The 20782-nt window shown below is 49.2% G+C and overlaps 2 protein-coding genes across 7 annotated transcripts in view; both read right to left on the minus strand.

Annotated features, from left to right (window-relative positions):
• Positions 1 to 1478: 1478 nt before the first annotated feature.
• Positions 1479 to 5111, minus strand: Dlx1 (distal-less homeobox 1). The gene is made up of 3 exons (XM_021658998.2): positions 4799 to 5111; positions 3912 to 4111; positions 1479 to 2741 (listed from the first exon to the last, which is right to left on the minus strand). The coding sequence occupies exons 1-3, from the start codon at positions 5109 to 5111 to the stop codon at positions 2487 to 2489; spliced, it is 768 nt and encodes a 255-aa protein (XP_021514673.1). The 3' UTR covers positions 1479 to 2486.
• Positions 5112 to 8306: 3195 nt separating this feature from the next.
• The window catches only part of Metap1d (methionyl aminopeptidase type 1D, mitochondrial), a 64030-nt gene continuing 51554 nt past the window's right edge, over positions 8307 to 20782 (minus strand). Inside the window, exons 6-10 of one of the 6 annotated variants that reach the window (XM_021659000.2) lie at positions 19704 to 19867; positions 12628 to 12725; positions 11242 to 11289; positions 10267 to 10345; positions 8307 to 10169 (exon numbers count right to left, since the gene is read on the minus strand). In XM_021659000.2, coding sequence (XP_021514675.1) covers positions 10091 to 10169; positions 10267 to 10345; positions 11242 to 11289; positions 12628 to 12725; positions 19704 to 19867 — 468 coding nt within the window. In that variant the 3' untranslated portion in view covers positions 8307 to 10090. Of the gene's footprint in view, positions 10170 to 10266; positions 10346 to 11241; positions 11290 to 12627; positions 12726 to 14479; positions 16941 to 18312; positions 18417 to 18455; positions 19437 to 19703; positions 19868 to 20782 lie in introns of those variants that run through there. The other 5 variants (XR_009593921.1, XM_060390461.1, XM_060390460.1 and 2 more) reach the window with 5 other exon arrangements.

Below are 20782 nucleotides of genomic sequence, written 5' to 3' on the forward strand. Positions count from 1 at the left end.
AGCAGGCGGGCGCCAGGGAAGCGGGAACCGCGCAAAACCGGCCGCCGCCGGGGCCCACGGTTTTCAGTAGCCCTCCGCCCAGGGCTGAGGTTTGGGCTGGGGCTGGGCTGGGGCTGGGCTGGGGCTGAGACCATCAGACAGGCGAGAGAACCACCCTGGTTCTACCCTAGTGGGGTCCTTGTTCTTTTGAAGCAAACTTGATCTCGGCGCTCTAAGGGGGTGTTCTCAGAATGGACCGGCATCTGGAACTCGGGGCTGGGGTGGGTGGCTGGGGTCAGCTCTCAGGTTCAAAATTCGCCTGACCCCCCTGAGCCTTGGCATTTCTAGCCCGTGAGTGTGTAGAGAAGTCCCTGGGCATTAAGCGGGAAATGGCTCTTTTTTCCCCCCTGTGGAAGGATCTTGGTGACTCCCTGAGACTTTGTCCTGTCCCCAAGGACCTCTGTGATTGATTGGGGCAGTGGCTTGGGAGACGCGTGCTTCCTGTCCCTGCCAAGACGGTTTGGTCAAGCGAAATCTGGCAGGTCAGATGGGGGTGGGGGTGGTGTCCGGGGATGGGAAGGTGGCTGGGGCAAAGCAGGGTGTTTCCTGGGGTCCTGAGAAGTGAAAAGGCGCCAGGAGAGGACTGCAGCCTCCCAGGCCTGCTGCTGCCCTTGGGCTCTGCCTTTCCCTGCCCTCAGTGGTCTTCCGTGGCTGAGCACCTGAGGTAGAGCTCTGCCCTAGAACACCTGCTCCTGGGTCAAAAGCGCCAACTGTCCCTAGGCATTCCACCTCTCCAGCCTAGGCAAGGATCCCAGGATGGGCAGAGGGGGAGAGGTAAGGGGAGCAGGCCTCTGGGGGCACCCCACAGACCTTGGTGGGACATTAGGGGGTCCCCCAATCCGGCCCCAGTAAGTAGTCTGTTAAGTGTTAGATAGTTTGTGACTGTACCGGGGTGGGGGAGGGGCACTGCTTTGCCCTCCACACAGCACAGGAGGCAGCAGCTCTTTCTTGAAACCATAATTTTACTGTCTCAAAGAAACTTTATAACTTATTTACAAAGTTTCCCTCGCCTCCCCTCCCCTCAGATACAAAGCAATAAGTTAACATTCTCAATATAAAACTAAACTTTGACATAGAGAACACAAAACACGGTTGATCTCAGTTGGTCACATTTTCCAAATTTCACAAGGAGAATACCAAGATTCTCATTTCACAAAGCATCGGGTTCACAGCCACACACGACAGAACGGAAAGAGGCTAAGCTGTGCAACATGTTTACGGAACAATAATAATCATTAATAATAATAATAATAACAATAATAATAATATGTACAGCAATTAGAACCTGCACCAGAGACCGTGCGTCCGGGATGATGACTTGTGCTCTGAGCCACTGGGGATCATTTAAAGCTGCTTATGTCTTACTTTAAAGCGGCCTGGAATTGGGGTGCTCACACAGGACAAATTCTTTCCTCTCCAAGGCCCATCGGTCCTCTGTCTTGCTGCCCAAAGTATGATTTATTTATTTTTCCTTGTTCTTCTTTGCTGGGTGTTCTCCAAGCGGTCCTGGCAAGATTCCGTTGGCCTTACTTATCACTTCGTCACTTCGTTCTTTCTTTTGTTATTTGTTTGTTTGTTTTTAATAATTTGGAGAGTGTAAAATGCAAATTGCTCTGCTTCCGCTTCTCCATTCCAGCAAAGTACAAAAGTTACGGTGTACCTTAAGGCCACTCTGCCCTCCTTGCTCCCTTGTCTGCTATATTTAAGGTAAACAGTAGGTCTGGGCAGTGCCCACTCCATGCCCCAGAGGACTTGGAATTGGCCAACACTCAGCGTCAGGCGAAGTCTGTTTTTCAATAAATTAACCCCCCTCCCTCTGATTTCCCCCATTTCCCAAACAAACTACACAGACGGTCAAGCAGGGCCCTGAAGAAGACCATAAAAGACAAAGCCTTCCAGGAGTCGGTGATGGGCCGCCCGCCCGCCGCCCGGGTGTGGCTCAGGCCTGGTGATTTTTGGAGAAGCCGCAGGATGAGGACAGCAGACACAGGAGGACCTTGACTCAGCGCGCAGACAGTGCAGAAAGGAGACAAAGACGGACAGAACCGAGGGAAAAAAAAAAAAAGCATATTTTTCCCTCCTACATATATATTTTTTTTTCCTGATGGTCTCACGAAGCTGTGAGTCTGCTCTGGCCCAGCGGGTTGTCTTTTCGCTCTGGCCTGTCTCCAGCGGCCGTGCCCGCTTTGAGGCCACGCTGCTGTCACCACAGCCCAGGCCAGGATCGGGCTGAGAACTGGAAAGTCGCTGGGCCAGACCTTCAGGGACTGCAAGGAGGCCGCAAGCCCTCTGCCTTAACTGTTCCTCTTTCTTTTCTCTTTCCCCCCCTCAGCTCCGGGCCCTTCTCCTCCCGGCCCAGGGCCCTCGGAGGGGTGGCTGGGCTTGGAGGCGGGTGGGGCCGGGCCGAGAGAGACGGGACGGAGGCGGGTGAGTGCGGACGGACGAGCTCACATGAGCTGAGGCTGCTGCATAGCTTCTTGGTGCGCTGAGGGGTACCAGGACGTGTAGCTGGGGACGTAGGAGCCGGCGCTGCTGCTCGAGCTCTTCCCGGACGAGGAGTTGGGGTTCCAGCCGGGCGGGACCGGCGGGGAGCCGGCGGACAGGGCCCGGCCGTTGGCCAGCGCGCTGCCCTCCAGAGCCGCCCCGCCCTGCTTCATCAGCTTCTTGAACTTGGAGCGTTTGTTCTGGAACCAGATCTTGACCTGCAAGAATGGGCGGACAGCGTGACTGGACTGTGACCACCGGGCCTACCCGGGGCTGGGGAGGAGAGGAGGGACCGGTGGAGGAGAAACCCGCCCTCCCTGCTCCGCAAGAGATGGCGGCAGCTCCAGGCTGGAGGAGCAGAGACCACTGCCCCTTCCTACCCTCCTTGAGAGCCAAAGCCTAGGAAACCGAGGCCCCAGTCCGGCCGGCCGCTCACTCAGCACAGCTCTCAGACACCCCACCCCACCCCCGGGAGGGAGGCCAGGGGAGACCCAGGCCTTGGCTTGGCTTGCAAATGGGTCGGTGCCACCGGGGCTGACGTTTATGGAAGACCTCTAGCAAGCAAAACGATGCAACATCAATAAAGAAATTGTAAAACCTAGCCAGGAGTGGCGGGCATTTATTGACAGTAGGCCGCCCTTCCTTTGCTCCGAACTTTTGGCCTTCCGCTGAGTTTGGAGGAAGCCACGGCGTTTTCTGTTAAACTTTTCTTTAGACTCAATCCAACTTTTTCCCCCCTTAGTTGTGTTTGCTTTTCCCCAGCTCCAATCTACATCTAGAGACAAACTTTGGAAAGCAGTATCAGCTCTGGTTTGAACGCCTACGAACTTCCACAGTCTCAGAGAAATGCAGGGAAAAGGGATCTCACGTGTTTGGGTTTTTTTTTTGTTGTTGTTGTTTTTTGTTTTTTGTTTTGTTTTGTTTCGTTTCTTCTTCAGGACCTGGAACTTGGGAAGTGGAGGGGCAGAGGGAAGGATCCTCCCCGGCCACCTCAGGAGAAGGAGAAGGGAGCAGGCTTAGGCCCAGGACCCCCATTATTAGCCAAGGAAGATTAAATCCTCCTCCTATTGTTCCAGCAGTTCTGGCACGTGTGACCTCAGAATCTCCAAACAAAACGTCCGGGGGAAATCCTTCCCGCTCCCTGATCCGAAAGCCAGGGACAGAAGACCGGGTGGCCTGCAGGTCAGAGCAGGGTCCGAGCTAGGGCAGACAGCTCGAGGGAGGAGGGAAGACTCTGGAAGTCAGAGGTGGTCACACACACACACACACACACTCACACAGGCACAGTGACACCTAGAACCAGAGGCCCAGCGGGGGGGAAAAAATCGAAGCCTGGGGCACAAGCCGAGCCCGGGAGCCTGTTTGTGGAGGCGGCTGCAGCCAGGTACCTGAGTCTGCGTGAGTCCCAAGGAGGCCGCCAGCTCCGCCCTCTCAGGCAGAGCCAGGTACTGGGTTTGCTGGAACCTCCGGTTCAAAGCCTGCAGCTGCAAACTGGAGTAGATCGTCCTGGGCTTGCGGATCTTTTTCCCTTTGCCGTTGAAGCGCACCTCTCCGCCTTCCACCACGGTGCTCTTCTCGGAGTCCGCCCCTGCGGGGGCGACAGAAGCAGAGACCTTTGTGAAGGCTGGGCGGCCTTGGCGGCGGAGCGGAGCGTGGAGGACCGGGGGCTGGGGCTGGGCTGGCAGAGGCAGGCTCCGGGAGAGGACGCCCGAGGAGCCCCGAAGGTCTGCGAAGGGTCCCTCAGGGTCCGAGCGCGGGGCCCTGGCTGCTGCAGGCGGGATTGGGCCGCTCCCGAGAGCGCAGCTATTGCCTTTGCGAGGAAAGTTTGCTATTTTTCGCAGGCGGTAGTTGAGGTTTAATTACCCTTAATTGCATACATTGTTTATGGTGCTACGCAATAAATAATTACCGAGACTAGTACGCGCACATGTGGGTTTCTGTTTTGCAGCAGGGCATTGTGTGAGCGGCGCACCGAGCGGCCCACAGGCCCGGCCGGGGCCGCGCCACACGCTCGCATTTATCCTCTGCCGGACAGTTGTAAACGGAATTGACTTATAATTTTTTTTTTCTTTTCAGTGACATGGATCCATAGATTGATATCCGAAACCTCTACGACTTCCGCGCCTTCCCCACCCCCCACTCACCTCTCTCTCTCTCTCTCTCTCTCTCTCTCTCTCCAACACTCCTCTCTTGTCTTCTTGTTCTCCCCCTCCCCTTCGCCCCCTCGCTCCTCTTCCCTTTCTCCTGTCTCCTGGTCCCTGGCGAGCGCACGTACCTGGGTCCTCCAGGCGGCTCTGGGCGAGGCTGGCGCTGCCGGGGTAGGACTGCACGGAACTGATGTAGGGGCTGGACGCGTGGCTGCTGACCGAGTTGACGTAGGGGTAGCCCAGCGGTCGGGAGAAGGACGAGGCCGAGCTGTAGGCACCGTCGGGCTGCGAGTGGCCCGCCGAGTGTAAACAGTGCATGGAGTAGTGCCCGTGAGACATGGGAGAAGGAGACATTTGCTGGTTGGGCGGCCCAAACTCCATAAACACCGCCTTGCCCGACACGGGGCTGTTGAGACTTTCTGGCATGGTGGTCATGGTCATCTCTTCTCGCGGGGTCTGAGTGTGGGTCTTTCCTCTGCTTCCCTTTTGGGGGTCTCTATGTTTCTCAGGACAGGAAGGAACCCAATTTAAGCGGAACAGGGATTTTCACTTTCCATTCATAAGAAAATGGAGTTTGTCTCTTTGAAAAGTCTAAGCATGATGCTGCCGAGCTCCCCAAACTCGGTTCAAAGCTTTGACTCAGCCAAGGTCATAAATATTCATGAGCTGGTGGAGCTGATTGGTCGGCTCTCTTGCATAATCACCGGGGATTGGTCCGAGAAGCTCGGGCTCGGCTGGACTAGAGCGGGCGCCGCGGCCCGGCCTAGGGAGAGTCGGCTCGGCGCGTCCGGCCCGGGGCTCCTTTGCCGCAGAGCGCGCCGAGCGGGGCGCACAATGGGCTGCGGCGCCCGCGCCGAGACCTCGAGGGCGCGCCGCTCCGGCCTCCCGCCTCCCTCGCGCGCCGCCCGCCCCCGACACCAAGCAGCCGCTCCCTGCCGTCGCCCTCCCCCTCGCTGTCCCCACCCTCCGCCCGCCCCCCAACGCCTGGGACCCCGGACCGCTCCTCCTCGCCGTCACCCAGGCCGGTGCGGAGCGCCGCTCCAGAGTCCGGCCGCGGCCTCTGGCTGGCGGAGTCGCGCCCTGGGCGACAACCCAGGCAGCCTGCAGCCCGCGGTCCTCCCGAGCGTCCCGCGCCTAGCTCAGCGCACTCCAGGCCGCGCCTCCCAGGCCGGGCTCCTCTCGACCACATATCGGGGCTCGGGGTTTGGGGGTCCCCCGGCCCGACCCACTCACTCGGCCGCCGCCCCGCCGCCGCCGCCGCTCCCAGGGGCTCGCTCGCATCTCTCCGGGCCCGGCTGGCCGCTTGCGCTCCAGGCTGCCAGGCTCTGCCGAGAGCAGTGCGCGCGGAGGGCCGGGAACCCGCGCTTCTCCTCCCAGGGAAGGCGGCCGCACCGCCTCCCCCCGGGGCCCTCCCAACCTTCCCGCCCCCCTCCCCTCCCCTCCCCCTGAGCCGGGCGCCCCGGGCTCACTCGCCTTGAGGGCGCGGCGCAGCGTGGAGTCCGGGGGCCTGCGGGCGCCTGGAGGCTGGAGCGCCAAACGCCCGCCGGGTGGTCATTTTCCAGCCTCCCGGGGGCTGGCCAGAGTACTTGGGGTTGGAAGTCCTGGGCGGGGGGGACACCGAGACCTTCAGCAAATCCAGGCCTGCGGCAGGCTTGGCTATTTGTGTCTCTCGCTCTGCCCGTCTCGGTCGCCCAATCTCTTCCTCACCTCCAGTGGCCGGAGCCGACGCCCCCGGGCCCGGGGGGTAGGGTGGGCAAGCGGATGGAGGCGAGGGGCCGCCAAGACGCCGTCCACCTTCTGGGTTGCAAGTATTGCAAAGTGCACAAAGGGCTCTCTGGCCCCCAGCCACCACCACTACCACGCAGCCACCCCGCGCGGCGTGGCGCAAACCACGCTGGTTGCTAGGGACTGTCGGTTCCCGGTCCCGCCAGCCCCACGATGAATCCCAAATTACTCTGTTAGGTAATTAGAAAGTGTTGATAATTATTTCTTTCATAATTTAGCGGTGTGCCGGGGGGGGGGGGGGGACGAGGACGACGGGGAAATGATCTTGTGAAAGTTCACACGTGCACACGTATTAGTTACTGATTCATTTGATTAAATGGTAGTCTCAAGTGCTCAGATCCGCAGCTGAAGGCGCCCCATTAGCATAACACTGATGTTTAATTTTCATACGCATAATTAGCCATATATTTAACACTAATAGCAACATGCAGCCTTTCAGCGTTAAACAGCCCAGGATTTGATCTGGCCTGAGCTGAACCTTCGCCGCGGCACCTTCTCCTATCTGGAGTGCGCAGTGATCACAGGACAGACCTCTGTAATCAAGCACATTTTGGCAGAGGGAACACCAATAAAAATGAACATTCAAAACAAATTACATTGATGATGTCGCTACAGATATGAGTGCAGGGGAGTCTCTCTCTCTCTCTCCCTCTCTCTCTCTCCTCTCAACTTCTTCCGCAGTGGCTCCTGCCTGCGGAATTCCTTTTCGGTGTAAGGGCGTGAGGCTGTGGGCCGAAATATTTCATGCAGCCTGGTGGTTGAAGCAAAAAAGAAAAACAAAAGAGAGAAAGAAAAAAAAAGAAAGAAAGAAAGAAAAGGAAGGAAGGAGGGAAAGAAGGAAGGAAGGGGAAAAAGCAGCGACAGCCCAAATTCTGTAAACCAATAAAGGGTTTGTCAACGCCTAAAAGGTTTTTTTTTTTTCCTTAATCACCGAAGCACACGGTGAGGCTTTGTAGTAGCGACCGACTAATGACTCCACCACAATTCCAAAGCCACTTGGCTCGTCCTGATTTTCCTGTCGTACTCGTGAATTTAATTGCTCCTTCTTAGCGCCTGTCTTGGGGTGTGGAGTGAGGTCCTGCGCGCTCAACGCAGCCGCTTGGATGCCGCCTGAACCCGAGGTCTCGTCGTCTTGCGGGCCTTGCCCACGTAAGTGATCGCTGCCGTGTGCGCCGGGGTGGAGGGTGGGACTGGGGAAAACTGGACCGGTGTCTCTCGGAACTTAGTGCAAGGCAGGAGGATATCCAACGGCCCGACTGCCTAGGGCCAGTTTATCCCGGAGACTGGCTGGGTTGGGGCTCGGGAGAGAGACCACGGGTCTGCTAGGTGCTCTGTCCTTCTTAGCCGGGCGGGAGAGCAGGCTGGCTACTGGGAAACGGCGCGATAAGGTTTCAGAGCCTGGCATAATTTAGACCTGAACTGTGTGGAGTGCGCACTCCAGAATTATTTCCTAATCCGAGGAAGCAAGTCTAGGGAGACGCTGAGCCGGCCCCTCCAAGAGCGCACGTGCCCCAGCTAGCTCAGGAAGTGAGATCTTATCTCCAGTTTCTGAGCTCCCCGTGCATTCCTCTTCCTCAACTCGAAAGCGACACACCTGTTCCAAAATGCTTAGACCTTCCGCCTGCCCAAGTGTGAAAGGCAATCTGAAGGTTCCAGATCGGGAGCAGAACTCTAGAGTCACCCCAGGACCCAGCAGCTCAGGTGGTGGCCAGTCTCCTCCTCTGGTCTGGAATCCCTGTGCTTCTGGGTTGGGTGTCAGGTCAGTCCGTGGGTGGGCAAGCCGGCAAGAGGAGGCTCTTTTAAAAAAAAAACACACTTCCTAATCTTAACTTCAAAGAATGTTACACAGAATTCCTTCGATGCAAGTTTATTTCCTGCAGAGCTGCCGAGTTTAACAGCGCAGGCTAGATTACCAAGGCAGATTACCAAGGCAGATTACCAAGGCAGATTACCAAGGCAGATTACATACCTTCCCCATAAACGCCTCCCCCTGCAGTAACCATCCCGGGGGTGGCTGAAATCCTGTGGTCCTAATAAAACTAGCCTTAGGGGAACCTGCGACTAAACTGGTCTGTAGGTAAAGACACAACACGCTAATCTGATTGCTCTAGGAAAGACATGAAGCCATTCTCTGTCAGGGATGTCCTAAGGCCAGCTGGGCCCTGCTCCTCTTTAGCTTCTTGGCCACAGCTTCCGCCTCGGGAGCCTCTGGCTGGCTAATTCCAGAATACCTCAAGAGTTTACCAACTGATCTTCTAACCCCTCATTCCTTCTCACCCTCAAACAAACTAGGTTTAGAATCACCTCCACACACAACTGTAATCTCTGTCTGTGGAAACACCGATCTGGACAGTTGGGCACCTTGGAGAGATTCCCAGGTTTAGAGAAGAGCTGGAATTTACCGCTTTTCTGAGTGCTTGTCCTCAGTCCTCTACGTCCTCCTCCATGGCCCTGGGTATGGGAAAGTCAAGCTAATTCCCTGTGGGTGCCTCTGGTGCCGCCAATCCTGGCAAATGTAAGATGTCCTTGGCTCCCCTGACAAGCCAAGCTCTATTTAGGAAGTGGCCACTTTGCCATCCGCATGAACACGGAGAAGAGTTCACAGGGCCACTGATGTTCTGGACCTTTCTAGACATGCTCTTTCTTACAACCCCAGAGGGGACTGGCTTCCTGTGAGGCCTGGGCCCGCCCTGGATGTAGGTGTGAACAGATCCCTGAGGACAGCAAGGGAAGGCAGAGTGCTCTGAGAGGGAATGGATTTCTGCTCCTAAAGCAGTTAGGCAGACAGTTCCTCAGCAGGCCAACTAGGACCTGTCTCAGATGTGTCTGGTGTCTCCTCTCTCAGGATTTGTATAGCCCAGGGAGCAGAAAACTGCCTGTCCCAGGACAGCAGCCAGGGGAGGTCAGTTTAAGGACTAGCTGGTCTTTGAATTTAAGAGACACGTCCAAAGAATGAGGCTGCAGCTTGAGTTTTCAGTACAACAAATGATGTAGTACGGGGGTGGTCTCAGGCTGGGAGGGGGCAGGCATGGCTGGTTGCTGATGAAGAGCCTCAGGGGTCTTGTTTCCGCACTGCTAACGTCTTCAGAAAGGCCAAACCTATGGTCCACAGCCAAGAAACTGTAGGCAGTGCTTCCTGGCTCATCCTCTCTCAAGCAGACCTCTGTGAAGAGGAAATTGGGCAAGGGGTGGAGGCAGGTGCTTGCCTCTGGAAACGCTCTCAGGCTCAGCCAATTCATGATCCACAGAGGGAAAAACCAGGTTAAAACAATTGTTCAGCTACAGGGTTCCGCTCTTCCAGTCTGCGGCATGTTAAAAGTTTGGAGACTCCAAAACTTAAGCACCTGTCCCTCTCCCCTTTGTACTGTTACATGTAAAGAGCGCACGCAACCGGTTTAAGAGGTTTTTGTTTTGACTTGAGTACAATCTGGACATCGAAAGGGAAAACCACCTGCCCGGGAAGGGTGGTCTGTTTCTCTCCAGAGGAAGAAAAGCTAGGAAGCCTGGAGGACTGTCTCAGGCGGCAGACCTGAGTCCTCAAAGCCCGTCCTCACTGCATTTTCTCTGAGACACTGTAGACTCCCATGCGGCCTGAGGCTGGCTCCTCAGTTCTCAAAGGTCTCCCTGGTGGACCCTCAGGCTTCCTGTGGCAGTCTGGTCAGGATCTCCACACCCGTCGAGGTGATGAGGACTGTGTGCTCGAACTGGGCAGACCTGAAACACAGGGGGCAGTCAGCACGCTGAGTGCACTGGCAGCTCCAGGCGCTGGGGCTGGGCCTCCCTTCCCCAGCAGAAACAACAGGGCAGGCACCTTTGGTTATCCAGTGAGACCACAGTCCATGCGTCCTCTAGGACCTTAAATTCTGGGGACCCCTCAGTGATAATTGGCTCTGTGGGAGAGAAAACATTTAGTATAGTAGATATTGTTTCAGTTTGTAATGAGAGGGAGAGAGAGAGAGAGAGAGAGAGAGAGAGAGAGAGAAAGAGAGTCTAAGGAGGTTCTCCCTCCCCCTGAGTGTTTGTACCCACCGTTGGTTCCTGTTGTCATCCTGTAAGGGCTGATAATTGACATTGCTTACATAGAACACTACAAACTAAACAGTAGGAAGAGGAAATGCAACAGCATTAAAAAAATGTATGAAGTTGCCTGGTTCGTTTTTTTTTTTTTTTAAGAGAAAGAAGGGCATTTTAATCAAGCCTTAATTAGGACCCTGTGGATAATAACCACCCAAACACCAGTCCTTCTTATAAATACCAGTTAGTTTTTAAAAAATATTTGAATTTTTAAAGCATGCTCAAAATGTTCATTAATCAGCAGATAACAATTTTCTTATTTTACCCTAATTGCTTCTCCATTAAGTCCTACAGTCAGGACTAGGAGGCCTTGGTGGCCCTAGGTGATTGGAATTGGGTGGTGACACCAATCATGCCATCAGCTAGGCATGGGCCGCCACACAGCATACGCCACTTGCTGACGGAGAGCAAGGGACTTAATCGTCTCTAGTTACTGGGTGTTAATGAAAAAACAAAACAAAAAAAACAAACAGCACATTATGCCGGTAACAGAATTAGAGGTTGGGCGGCTGCAGTCTCCTAAATGTGTCGGTAAGTATCTGATTTAGGGAGATGGGGCTAGAGGATATTATTAAATCACATTTACTATGCACCCAAATTATTTCATTATGCTGATTAGCTTCATTAGTCCTTTGCAGGACTTGAAGCCTGGGCAAAGGCCAGTCTGCGTCCAGGAGAAGCCCAGCCCTCCACAGAGGGGCCCGGAATTTACCTATGGTGAAAGCCATCCCCTCCTCCATGAGCAGATCACTGTCGTTGGCTGCAAAGCAAACACGGGGAGGTATGAGAAAGGGAACTGAGGAGAGAAAGGGACACAAGGGGGGCTTTGGGTCGCTTTAAAAACACTTGGCCACTTTGCTTTTGAAAAGGGTGGAGGGGTCTGGATACCTGGATGAGGCCACAGGTTTAAACACAGGGCTTGCAGGAGATGGGGGTGTGTCGGCCTTTGTGGTCTCTGTTCTCAGACCCCACCCACTCTTCAGCAGTCTGTTGGGTCTGGCAGGGGTCAGCTAGGATGCTCACAGATACCAATGCAGTCCCTTCTCCTCTTCCTGTCTGCCGTTCCCCATGCCACCTGATGCTAGGTCTCCTGGTCTCCCTAAGTCCAAACAAAGTCTCGGGGGGAAAAGGCACAGATACCAATGCAGTCCCTTCTCCTCTTCCTGTCTGCCGTTCCCCATGCCACCTGATGCTAGGTCTCCTGGTCTCCCTAAGTCCAAACAAAGTCTCGGGGGGAAAAGGTGCCAACCTTCGCCACCTGGCATGAAGGATGGAGCAGGAGGCAGTAGCTCCATTCTTGAACAGATGCACACACTGGCACTTGTGAGGTGCAAGGAGACAGGCTCTTTCTACGCTGCCTCTTCTGAGCTGCCTCAGGTGGGACTCTTTGGCTCAAAGGAGCACTGTTTGGCTGCGTCTCCGTGTATCCTCTAGGATGCTTTCTAGCTACTTCTTCCAGGGACCCGGGACTAACTTTCTCGCAGCCCTTGTTCAAATGTGCACCCCATTGGCACTCCTCCGCACAGCTGCTTCCTACCTTAACCCAAATCCTCCCACCCCTCCCAGTGGTGGCTGCACACCCAGACAGTGAAAAACCGGATTCTGGGAAGGAACACAAGGGTGGGCATAATCCAGAAAACACTAAGGAGTACATGCTGCTAAATACATCAGCTGTCAGCGCTGTGTAGGATGTAGTGAAGTTTAACCACAACAGTCAGCGGTTAAAAAAGGGGGTAGAGAAAGGAAAACAGAAAACAGTCATGTGTGTGCGCTGCTGGGGCGGCAGTGCGGCGGGGTTTGTTTGCAGGAACTTTTTCTAGACAAACATCCCTCAGGCCTTCCAGCCATGCATCCTTCAGGAGAAGACCAAAGCCAAAACAAACCGCATTTGGGAAATGGGCTCAACTGTGATCCAACAGCACGGTGACATCCTGGTTATGAAGTAGATAACCTCACACCCAGGCGTGGGGGTGGGGGTGGGGGTGACAATGTGGATTCAAAGCAACAACACCAAAAAAAAAAACCAAAACAAAACAAAACAAAAACCTTGAAGGGAAACTGATACCATTCAATAAATCAATTCCAGATTAACTCTTACCATGATGCCAAATTTCTGGATGTCCATGAAAGTATGATCCTATCCCATGTCCCACAAAATGTGGGCAGACTTGCAAACCATTCTGATGAGTTATTCGGCTTTAAAGTGACCAAAAGACATCTAGTTTAATCAAATATCTCAATGCATATTGAGATTAAAAATAAAAATCACTTAAAATAGTCTCTGAAAAAGAAAAAAACCAGTTCTATTTCAAGTCTGATAATAGCATGAATGTTGCCTTGATTCTGGAAAAATTACAGTGCTGGCTGATGCTGGTTAACAGTGCTTTTAGCGATACAAAGTACATTTAGCAAAGGTTATTTTTAGACAAGAGGAAGATATGCATACATACAACTGTAGACTGACATTCACAAGGAAGGTACATGCACACACACACACACACACACACACACACGTCTGTAACATGGGTCATGAGAACTTACCTCATTTTGATGGCTTTATGGGTAAAGTACTGTACAGTTACTACTGACTGTTCAAACATTAAACAAAATTATAATATCCAAGTATGACTTTCTACTTTCATGATTTCCTGTACTATCATCTAATTAGAGTGTTAAACATTTTCAAACACTTTCAAAATAGACACAAGTGATTGTCTGTCTTGTCCATTTTCTTTCAAAATTGGTGATTTTTTTTTTGGGGGGGGGTTCCATGTAAGATACATATCGTTAGGAACGTTCATTGGCAAACTGTTTTATCACAATGTTATTTAAATGTGTTACTACTGGACCTAATAATAAATGCAGACATTTTGGGTTCTATCTATCCCTTATAAATGGAACCCAGCATACAGAACCCAACTCTGAAATCTTTACGTGCAAAGATGGAAAGGTTTGCTGTCACTGAGATTGGGTGAATATAGTTGTTTTGGGGAAGGCCAGGCTGATAACATGTACAACACTAATGATTTACATTTTCATGCGGGCAAAGGGCATAATGGCTCCAGCCTTGCCCATAGCAAGGGTCAGGTGGTTATGGAACCATGGCTGCGATTCCTAGCAAATGCAAAGTTTCAGTTCTCAAACTCATTTCTAACAGACTCTAGTTTCACCCAGAGCCTTTTGTGTGAGCGTGTTAGATACCCTGGATCTAGAGTTATATACAGTTGTGAGCTGCCACATGGGTGCTGGGAATTGAACCCAGGTCCTCGGGAAGAACAGCCGGTGCTCTTAACCTCTGAGCCACCTCTCCAGCCTACCCAGAGCCTTTTGGCTAACAGCTTTATGAACCATCACATCTACATACACTTCTGAAAACTTTTTTTTTAACAAGGTGTCAGTTTGTGTGCCAGGCTGACTTTGAATTCACCATCCTCAGGTGCTGGGAGCACAAGTATATGCCATGGTGCCCAGTCTGGTTTTTAAGAACCTTTTAAAATATTCCCAGGTTTGTGAGACTCTTCCCTTAGACAAAGATGTCCCTGTGACCAGCGAAGAGGCAGCATCACATGGAAATTTATTTTTTATGTAACCAGGAGGGTGGAAATGGATAAGCAAAGCTAGTGCCACAGGGAGAGTAAGGCGGTCTTCAACTCTGAAGCTGTGCTTTGGGGCCTAGGCTATTTTGTAGCTCCTTGGGCTTTGGCCTGGAGGTGTTTTTGGAAAACATCTTTTCCAAGGTGTTTCTCCTAGCTCCACAAACTGCTGAACAAAACTGAGGATGGAGAGTAGACAGAGGAGAGATGATTAAATAATATGATAGCCTGGGTTATTATTTGTGTTTTCCACGTAAGAATGAGTTCTCCTAACATCCGTAAGTTACATTAGTTCAATAATTTGATAAACATTTCAATATTAAGTTTCCTTCCTTCCTTCTTTCTTTCTTTCCTTCCTTTCTCTCTTGGTTTTTTGAGACAGAACTTCTCTGTGTAGCCCTGGCTATCCTGGAACTCACTTTGTAGACCAGGCTGACCTCGAACTCAGAGAACCACTTGCCTCTGCCTCCCAAGTGTTGGGATCAAAAGCATACACCACCACACCCAGCTAGTATTTTCTTTAAAAAAAAAAAAAAATAGTACTTTTATTTTATTTTTCCTTCAATGATCCAACTGATTGGCAGGCTTCACAGCTACGCCTTAAATGTGTGTTATAATGGTGATCTCCATTTTGATTTCCAATGAGAGGAGAAGAAGGACCACTCTGAAAGCCCTCCAGGGGTTTCCCCCCTTCATACCTCTCACTCCTCTTCATAAAAGAGGCCGTGTGACCACTAAGTAACTAAAGATATCTGGGTACCTTCTCCTGCCACAGTTTGCTCTCTGGGTCCTGATGGAACTTCCGGCTACAGTATCCTAGAATCGGTGTCATGTGTGCAGGCGCTGGAGGATTTCACAGCCGAGGGAGGGGGAACTGGACACGTCTCCCTCAGCTCCCTGGGGGAACGTGTTTGGCTCCCAGGAGCCAGGAGCTAAGGATGCACTTCCATTCAGGTATCCCCCTTTTGAATGCGTAGTTTTTCAGCATACGCATAAGTGAGACCAAATTTCATTAACGTTCCCAACCACTGAACACATACGCTTTCCACTACTTTGGAACACATGGTCAGCACAGACTCTTCTCCTGGCGGTGGGACTTTCTGATTTTGTGAAGACAATCCAAACGACTTAGGAAATCAAATCCCACATCTTCAACGGGAGAGCGGGCGCTGGTCACCCTGATGTTGCATGGGACCGTGGGGGGTGCACCTATCTCTTTACTGAGGGGGAGAAGCTGGACTAGAGGGGTAGGAAGACACTGAGGAGGGAGGCAATTGCTCTCCAAGGCCAGAGCACGGCAGAACTACAGCTGTCTCAGCACAAGGGTTTTCTTGCCCTGAACATTTCGCAGATGAAACCTTTTTCCTTGTTGAAATCTACAGAAAATAGCTCTCAAGGTCTGATTTTCTCTAGCTAAAGTTCTCAGACAGGATGTTGCTGGGTTGTGAGAGCAACAGTCGTGACTGCATGACTCTCAGCAGGAATGCTGAGGGAGGGGCGCAGAAAGGTAGCTCAGTCTCAGTTACACTGCGTCGTGACTGCTCATGGCTAAGTGCCAGTTTGTAGGTGGAAGAGAGACTTCCTTTAAGGAGCTTCTTGTGACTTTTTTCTTCAGGTTAATTCCTTTTATCGAAGCAGTTAGACGCCTTTTACATACTGTCTAAATAAGTAGAATTTCTTAACACATTTCAAGTAACTTACGTTACTAAAACTGCATTCCCCAAGAGGGCAGAGGAGTGCTGTGTTTAAGGACACGGTGTTAAAGAGCTAAGCTTGTGCACAGAACATTTTATTACCACTTTGACATGCGTCCCGAGAGCACTGGTCTCCAAAGGACCACATCTCTTACAGAGAAGGGTCCCAAAAGGCAGCTGATTTGCTAAGTTATGGAATTTTACTTGAATCTCTCTAGATTTTCAGTCCCAACAGTAGCCTCTGAATGGAGGGATGAACAAAGCCAGAGATTCCCTCTAATGACAGGAATGTTTAAGTACAATTAGTCATATTTTTGAAAGCCAACAACTGTTTTCCAATAAAGTGGGACATTTTATTTTTTGTTTCAAGCTGGATCACAAATTACTGTATTTTTCTTACAATAGTGCTGAACTTTTATTTGAGGTTCTCTGTTTCTGAAAAGCAGACATGATGGATTGAAATAAAAGATAATTTATTGCAATGCTTACTTTCATGTGCAGAGAGACGCAGTGTAATTGTAATTTACAGTAGCTGTCAAGGAAAATCCATCACAGATGACATTAAAATGACTTATTTTGCCTAAGCCACTTATTGTTTAAATGCGCATAATCTAATAGAAAGAGATTATTTTTCTAAAAAAATCTGCTTTGTATTGTTCTAAATTAATATCAAAACATATACTTATGAATTAAACATTAAAAAAACCCATTTATTGATAGTTTCATCATGACATCTCCAACTATAAGTTTAAATTATTTTGGAGTGAACTGTCACCCATTAGTGATGCATGTAGCTGCACATTTATGTTCCTCTCACACGTATGGACAGTACAGAGACTGCTCCAGAGCGAACACGCTGAGAGAGCGGGCACAATAGCGCCATGGCCTAGGAGTCGGTCACGGAGCCAAAGGGCACAGAGAAAACCGTCTTTGTAAAACCTTTTCAGCTGACCCTTGTTCAGAGACAAGGGTCTGATCCTGTTCTTTAGGTTTCTGAGCAGGACTTCATGTTCTCCTGGAGGGACCTCAAGGCTTGGGATGGCTACCCCAGGGGAGTGCGAGTTGCCTGGGTGTCCTCAGAGTCTGTCAGCATAAGGAGGCTATGGCAGATGGCGCCTGACAATCTTAAAGAAAAGGAGACCAAACTGAAAGATGTTTGTAAACCTTTGGTCTGTAAAGATTTCAAGTGTTTTTTCGACTGAAAGGTGGATCTCGTCTGTTTATTTACTCCCTGAAGATTTTTCCTGAATAAGAAAAGGCGAAACAATAGATGTCCAGAAATACTGCTGCGTGCATCCGAACAAACAAACATTTGTCAGAATCAGGACCAGCTTCCTCACCAGTGGCAGACACAAACCGTCTAAATAATGAAATGCATTAGTGTGAGAGTAAAAAGTTCATTGTCTGTTATTTTCCACATAGTTTTCTGCGTGTAGTTGTTGGGGCTGGTCTGGTTTTCAAAGGAGCCTGTTCATGCAAATTCATACTCTGCCCAAACTGACCTTCGAGTCCAGATAGCTAAAATCCAATGTCACTTTGAATTCCACTCTTTTTTTTTTTTAATGTAGCTGGAATTAATGTGGCGAATATGTAATGAAATGCATTATCCTGCATGGAGATTTATCAGATTTTCCGACTGAATGCCGTGCTTTGCGAGCACTAGCTGGAGTTCACCTGCGTGTTGGTGCGGCGTGTGGCTCTTTTTTGTAAAGAGTTAAGTCGTACACAAAAAGAGGGAACAAAGGTCAGCGCCCAGCCACCACTTGAATGTGAGATTTTTCTTTTTATTCCCCCTTGATGTATACTAGGCTCTGTGTTATTAGTCTTAATGATGGAAAATTGTAGTGTTGATACAAATCTTTTTTTCAAAGTAGTAGGCGGGAGCTCCATTTGTTAGTAAGTTTTTTTGTGGCTAAAAGCCACGGACAGTACATTTATGTAGCAGTAAAAGGCCTGGATGCTCTTTCCATAGCAGAGCTAATTATTCCTACTGTGACCTTACTGATCTAGCCTGTTCCCAGTACAGCTCATCTGCACGCCTGCTCCTCTGTGTAGATGGTGTCAGAGAATATGAAAAACCCTATAATGAAACCATTTTCATGATGGAGAAAGGCTACTGGAGTTGCACTTGCTACAAAGAGGCTCAATTATATGAGTAATTGTGATAATTTTCTACATTCATAGCCTTCAATGGGGAAAAAAGAATGAGAGCCACAAAGGAAAATTACTTTAACAAGAAAGTACAGAGAGTAAAAATGGAAGAAGAGACAAAAAAAGGGGAAAAAATAACCAGGAAAAAAAAAAAGTTTAAAAAATAGATGTGGAGGGAGGAATAGCGAGACAAGGAGAACAACAGAAATGCTCAGAAGCCCCTGTGCAGCTGTGTTGCACAATTAAATTGAATTTTTTTTCTGCAGTTGATGAATGTGACTACTGCAAATGTGCCTCTGTAGTTAGCTATCATTTGTTGTTCCGTGACAGGAAAAGGATAATTACCTCTCAGAGAGAATCAAAGGCTGACATGCCCTTTAGACACAGCCGTGAATGCGCAGCGCCACAGAATGCTTGAATAAGAATCCAGTGTTCTCTGCCCCCTTCTACTGAAGAATAAATTTTGTTAAAATGCAAGAGCGCCACCAGTAAATTTGTTGAACCCTAGGTGTTCAAAAATATGAGGTGCATCCATCGACTCATCCCATTTGCAAAAATAAAACTGCATTTTGAATTCATTTCTATTATATTCATGGACAGTAAGATAGTGAGATATGCATTAAATTTCTTTTCCCAGTAGGGGTCTGATTCAACATTTCCTATGAAAGAACAGAGAGACACTATCCTTTTTTCCCAGGCTAGTTAGCCTATAATTTAAAACTGTCAAAAACACAATTTTGTTCAAAGTCTTCAATAAAAGCTTCTCAGATATAACCCAAAGAGATTTTACTAAAGTTTGATTCAGACACTGTTACAATATTTTTAAAGCCATAAATACATTTAACTGATATTTTACTGCCTTTTTTCTTAAAGTATTTGAAGGCGTACTCAGAGAAAAAGGCAGCATCTTTTCAAGGTGACTAAGCTTTCCATCCTTTGGGCAAACGGGATGTATTGAAAGGCTCAGGCTCAGATTAATGAGAACAGCACTTTAAAGGAGACCAGCCGGTCTTCTGTAACAAAATGTGTTACTTTTAAATGAAAACACATATTCTGAATGTCTACTTCAAAACATTTAGGGTAAAAAAAAAAAGAGAGAGAGAGAGAAAGAAAAAGAAAAAGATCTGAAAGTGGGAAACAGATTACAAAGAAAAGTCTTGAATTCAGAAAATATACTTATACTCAAAAAGCAATCACGGAAAAACTCTAGGCAAAGTAAACAATGTTTTACAGAGAAACTGACCCGGGGAGCGGCCTTTCGGGCTATTTCTTAATCTGCTAATTTAAAAACGTCAGGCTGCTTTGAGCTCACACTTCTGGTCTTCGCATGCCGGGAATGCCTCTCTCTCTTCCTTCATGAAGTGGAGTTTTTCTCCTTTCTTACTATCCAAGAGCTGGGACCATCAGCCCCTTTCTTAGATACCTTCTTTCACATTTGAATAAAGGACCATCACAGCCAACATCTTAAGCTAAAACAAAAGCACCCATATAAATAGTATTCATTGCTCCTAGCTGACCCTGGTCAAAAAATTCACTTTTTTAAAAGCTACTTTTTTTTTTTTTTTTTTTCTTTTCCCAACCCAGGGAACAATATTGCAGTCTGGCAGTTCACATACTGATATCAGACTGAAATGATGGCTGTGAATCATAAAACATGTCATCAGCTTTATCCCAAGCCACCAATGACCTTTGTACCATTCGCCAGCCCTCCCTATATTTGTCAGTGTAAGGCTTACCTGATGGTGTTTCCAATTACAGAGAAGGGGGCCCCAGCTCTGCAAGCTGCAATTGCTTCATCTCTGCACCTCCTGGCAACCTCCACTAACTTTTTACCACATTCATCCACATTCCCCACCAAAAAGGTTTCAGAGGTGTCTCCATGGTAGCCATTGTAGTAGACCTAAACACAGGCACAGAGTTTAAGGGTTTTAAGGAAGGTTCTTTTCTGGAATTCTATTCTCCAAAAGTAGATATACTATTTGTTTATGTATTTAGTGCATTCATTATCTTCTCAGAGTTAGTCTCAAGTTCACATAGTAATTTAAAAAAAAAAGAGAGAGATATACTAAAACCATTCTGATATTTAAAAGCTGAAACCATGTACCATGTGAAGATTCTGCAGAATCAAAAAACAAGGAAATGAGCAGCTCGGCTACTTCAGCTTTGTGATTAGTAATAATACTGAAACATTTTGATCCCTCATTGTATTTCTACAAAGGCAAAACCATGCTTGGAAAAATTAGTTACTAACTACATTCACCTACAATTACCACAGTAGGTTTAGAAAATTAAGTTATTTGGCATAGTAAAATGTGTCCCGGGTGTCATGAGGATTTACATGTATTCTTTACCAGCTCTATACTTAGAAATGATACATAATGACACGAAGAAATATGAGGCACATGCCAGCATTGCAATGGTGGACAGGAGAATTTTATGCTAAGACCTGAGGTAGCTCGGTGCCGTGACAAAATATGTTATAAAAATTCTATGTCTAGAAATGAAATTTGTTCCAGAAAGCGTGATGGCAACAGAAAACACTCCGCATGGATTTTTAAAGAGTTAGAACATATCAAAGTGGGCTTAGGAGTAAGACCACAGAAAGATCATTTTATCATCTTCAGTGACTCAGAAGCTGCATGTGATCTTGACCAGCAGCATGAAAAACCAATAACTACCCAACACTAGAATAGGTGTAGAAGACAGAATAGACGAGTCGACTGACCCTTGGACAGAACATGGCACTTACTATTTTGCATACATTTATCCTATTTAATTCTCTTCCCAGCTCCCCTTTTCCTAAGGCAGGATGCAG

Source organism: Meriones unguiculatus, chromosome 8, assembly GCF_030254825.1.
Source record: "Meriones unguiculatus strain TT.TT164.6M chromosome 8, Bangor_MerUng_6.1, whole genome shotgun sequence".
NCBI classification, from domain to species: Eukaryota; Metazoa; Chordata; class Mammalia; order Rodentia; family Muridae; genus Meriones; species Meriones unguiculatus.

Bases quoted from the DNA above. Each gene is read 5' to 3' on its own strand.
- Dlx1 (XM_021658998.2), bottom strand. From the start codon at position 5,111: ATGACCATGACCACCATGCCAGAAAGTCTCAACAGCCCCGTGTCGGGC. The intron at 4,112-4,798 runs GTACGTGCGCTC...TCGCCCCCGCAG, and splicing joins GAGCCGCCTGGAGGACCCAG to GGGCGGACTCCGAGAAGAGC. The intron at 2,742-3,911 runs GTACCTGGCTGC...CCATTCTTGCAG, and splicing joins TGGGACTCACGCAGACTCAG to GTCAAGATCTGGTTCCAGAA.